The sequence below is a fragment of the Ailuropoda melanoleuca genome, chromosome 14, assembly GCF_002007445.2.
Source record: "Ailuropoda melanoleuca isolate Jingjing chromosome 14, ASM200744v2, whole genome shotgun sequence".
NCBI classification, from domain to species: Eukaryota; Metazoa; Chordata; class Mammalia; order Carnivora; family Ursidae; genus Ailuropoda; species Ailuropoda melanoleuca.
In genome coordinates this window covers 32,059,467-32,061,773 of record NC_048231.1, presented here as the reverse complement: position 1 = coordinate 32,061,773, position 2,307 = coordinate 32,059,467, and the positions used below count along the sequence as shown (strand labels likewise).

At 55.4% G+C, this 2,307-nt stretch overlaps 2 protein-coding genes across 2 annotated transcripts in view; both read right to left on the bottom strand.

Moving 5' to 3' along the window:
* LOC100480176 (serine/threonine-protein phosphatase 4 regulatory subunit 4) overlaps window positions 1-496 on the bottom strand; it is a 79,451-nt gene extending 78,955 nt beyond the window's left edge. The window contains exon 1 of the mRNA XM_034643065.1: window positions 423-496. The gene's annotated coding sequence lies outside the window, so the exon portion shown is untranslated. The remainder of the gene's footprint in view (window positions 1-422) is intronic.
* Window positions 1-2,300, bottom strand: part of PPP4R4 (protein phosphatase 4 regulatory subunit 4) — a 47,232-nt gene extending 44,932 nt beyond the window's left edge. The window contains 2 exon segments of the mRNA XM_034642875.1: window positions 423-496; window positions 2,038-2,300. Coding sequence (XP_034498766.1) covers window positions 423-496; window positions 2,038-2,157 — 194 coding nt within the window. The 5' untranslated portion in view covers window positions 2,158-2,300.
* Between the last annotated feature and the right edge of the window lie 7 nt (window positions 2,301-2,307).

Here is a 2,307-nt window from a genome sequence, read left to right as displayed (position 1 = left end):
TTGGGGGGGGGGGGTTTCTATATAGTAAATAGCATATAAGTTCATACTCTATGATTAGCTTAAAATTAAACACTGGACATTCTTTAAGGCTCATCTAAATTTACTGGATCTTTGGGAGAACAACCAAACTGGAAAATAAAAAAAGAATGCGATCCAGAGATCCAGTTCAACTCCTTAGCTGTTCTGTTCTTCCTCCTCCAAGAAATATTCTTTAAGTTGGTTGTCTTACTTGATTTCAGTTCTCAAACATGTAAGTCCATACCCAAATCTTAACTTATAACATAATTAAGTGCTACGCATGCCAGAGTACTCTGTTCAAGCGGTTCAGTAAATCTGAACTTAACTGTAACATTTCACAACGCGTTCATCCATGCTGCTACAGGGAACGAGCAACAAATCCACAGAAAGGCTTCGAGCAATACCTGAGCAGATAAACAGCCCTTTCAATATCACTGAGGTCTTCATCAACTGTCAATCTTTCTATTTCTTCTGGCGTCTGTCAAGTGTAAAATACAAATTATGCACACAAACGTGGATTAGTCTTGCCCCCCAGTGACCCTCCGGGAACCCCATATGAGTACAGACTGATAAAAAAAAGTTTCACAATTAAGCAGTATCATTGAAAACAATCAAGAGTCTGAAGACTCCGGGTGCGGGNTTTCTTCTGGCGTCTGTCAAGTGTAAAATACAAATTATGCACACAAACGTGGATTAGTCTTGCCCCCCAGTGTCCCTCCGGGAACCCCATATGAGTACAGACTGATAAAAAAAGTTTCACAATTAAGCAGTATCATTGAAAACAATCAAGAGTCTGAAGACTCCGGGTGCGGGCCTCAACCACAGAGGTCTCCGTCTCGAATTGCTGGGGTAATGGAGTTTGGGGGTTTGGAGTTGCTTTTTTTTTTTTTTCTTTTTTAAACTGTTCTAGCTTGAGAATTACATTGGGGCTTCATAACGTTGCCGAACTCGATTTTATATGCATATATAAAATACATACGTACTTTTAAATCTCTAATACCCTAAAGCTGTTTCTCCAGCATTTTCCACCCCAGGAAATGCTACAAGAGGGATGGAGGCAAACAGCAGCCGAGAGAGAATGAGAAAGACGAAATGTGGAGTGGGGGAAGGGAAGGGAATAAACTCGGGCTGCAAGGAAATCAAAGATTCGCGATATTGCGGCAGGTGGGAGTGAGAAGAGCTCAACAGAGCATTTGAGAGGACAGCTGGGGGAGGGGGTGCTCCGTAAACTAGGTTTGCAGGCAGTGAGGATTGGAGGCTGGGACGAAGATGACTCTGCGGGGTGGGGGAGCGAACTGAAGGTTGACTCCCTCAAGGCGGGGAGTGGGGATCAGGGTCCCAGCTGGAGTCCTGGAGGGGCTGGGAAGAAAGGACGTGCGGTTACTCAGGATGGGGGCGAAGGGTCTAGGGGGCTTTGAAGATCCGTAGCGGGACAACCGTGGCCCGGGTGCTGGGTGGGAGGTGAAGGGAGGCCTGGCCGACTAAGGGGCAGAGGTACTCGAGCTTGCTCGGATGGAGGAAGGGGAAAGTGGGATCCGGCGTGTCTCCGGGAGGGGGGGCGGAGCTGTGTTGACTGAGGAGTGGGACGGGGTCAGGGGTGGGCACTCGGGAGGGGTCAAGGAGGCGGCGGCCTCGAGGGGCAGCTCCCGCAGGGCGGCAGAAGAGGGGCCACGGCCGTCCGGGAGGGGCGGCTCGGGGGACGACGCTGGACCGGCCGTTCCTGGGGGCGGGTTGGGGAAGAGGCCCGAGCTGGACCGGGGGACTAGGGAGCCCAGGGCGTCCGAGTGGCCAGTCCCTCGGGGATGGGGGTCCGAGCTGGGAAAGCCGAAGCTGCGTCGAAGCAGGGGCACCGGCAGCGACCGGTTTAGGGTGACACGGCGACCGGAGGAGGACTGAGGGTCCAGCCCGACTCCGAGAGGGTCCCGGGCCGCCTCGGGAAGGAGAAGGGGACGGGACGGGGTCGGGGCCCGGACCAGTCGCCAGGCGCCCTGCGGGCAGTTCCTCCTCCCCGGGGCGCACCTTGAGGCTCCGGCGGACCGGCCTCTCGATGATGGTGAGCTCCTGCAGGTCCTCCATGTAGCCGAACAGGCTGTTCTGACTGAAATCCATCGCGGCAGCGGCGGGCGGCGGCGGATGCATGGACCGCCGGGCCCCCTCGCCGCCCGGGCCGGAGCGGCCCCGGGATGCCGGACGCTCGCAGCCCCGCGGCCGCCCACCCGCAGGACTTTCTCCCGCTCTCGGCCGCGGGAGCCGGGCGGGAGGGTAGCTGGCGGCGGGAGAAGGAGCGGG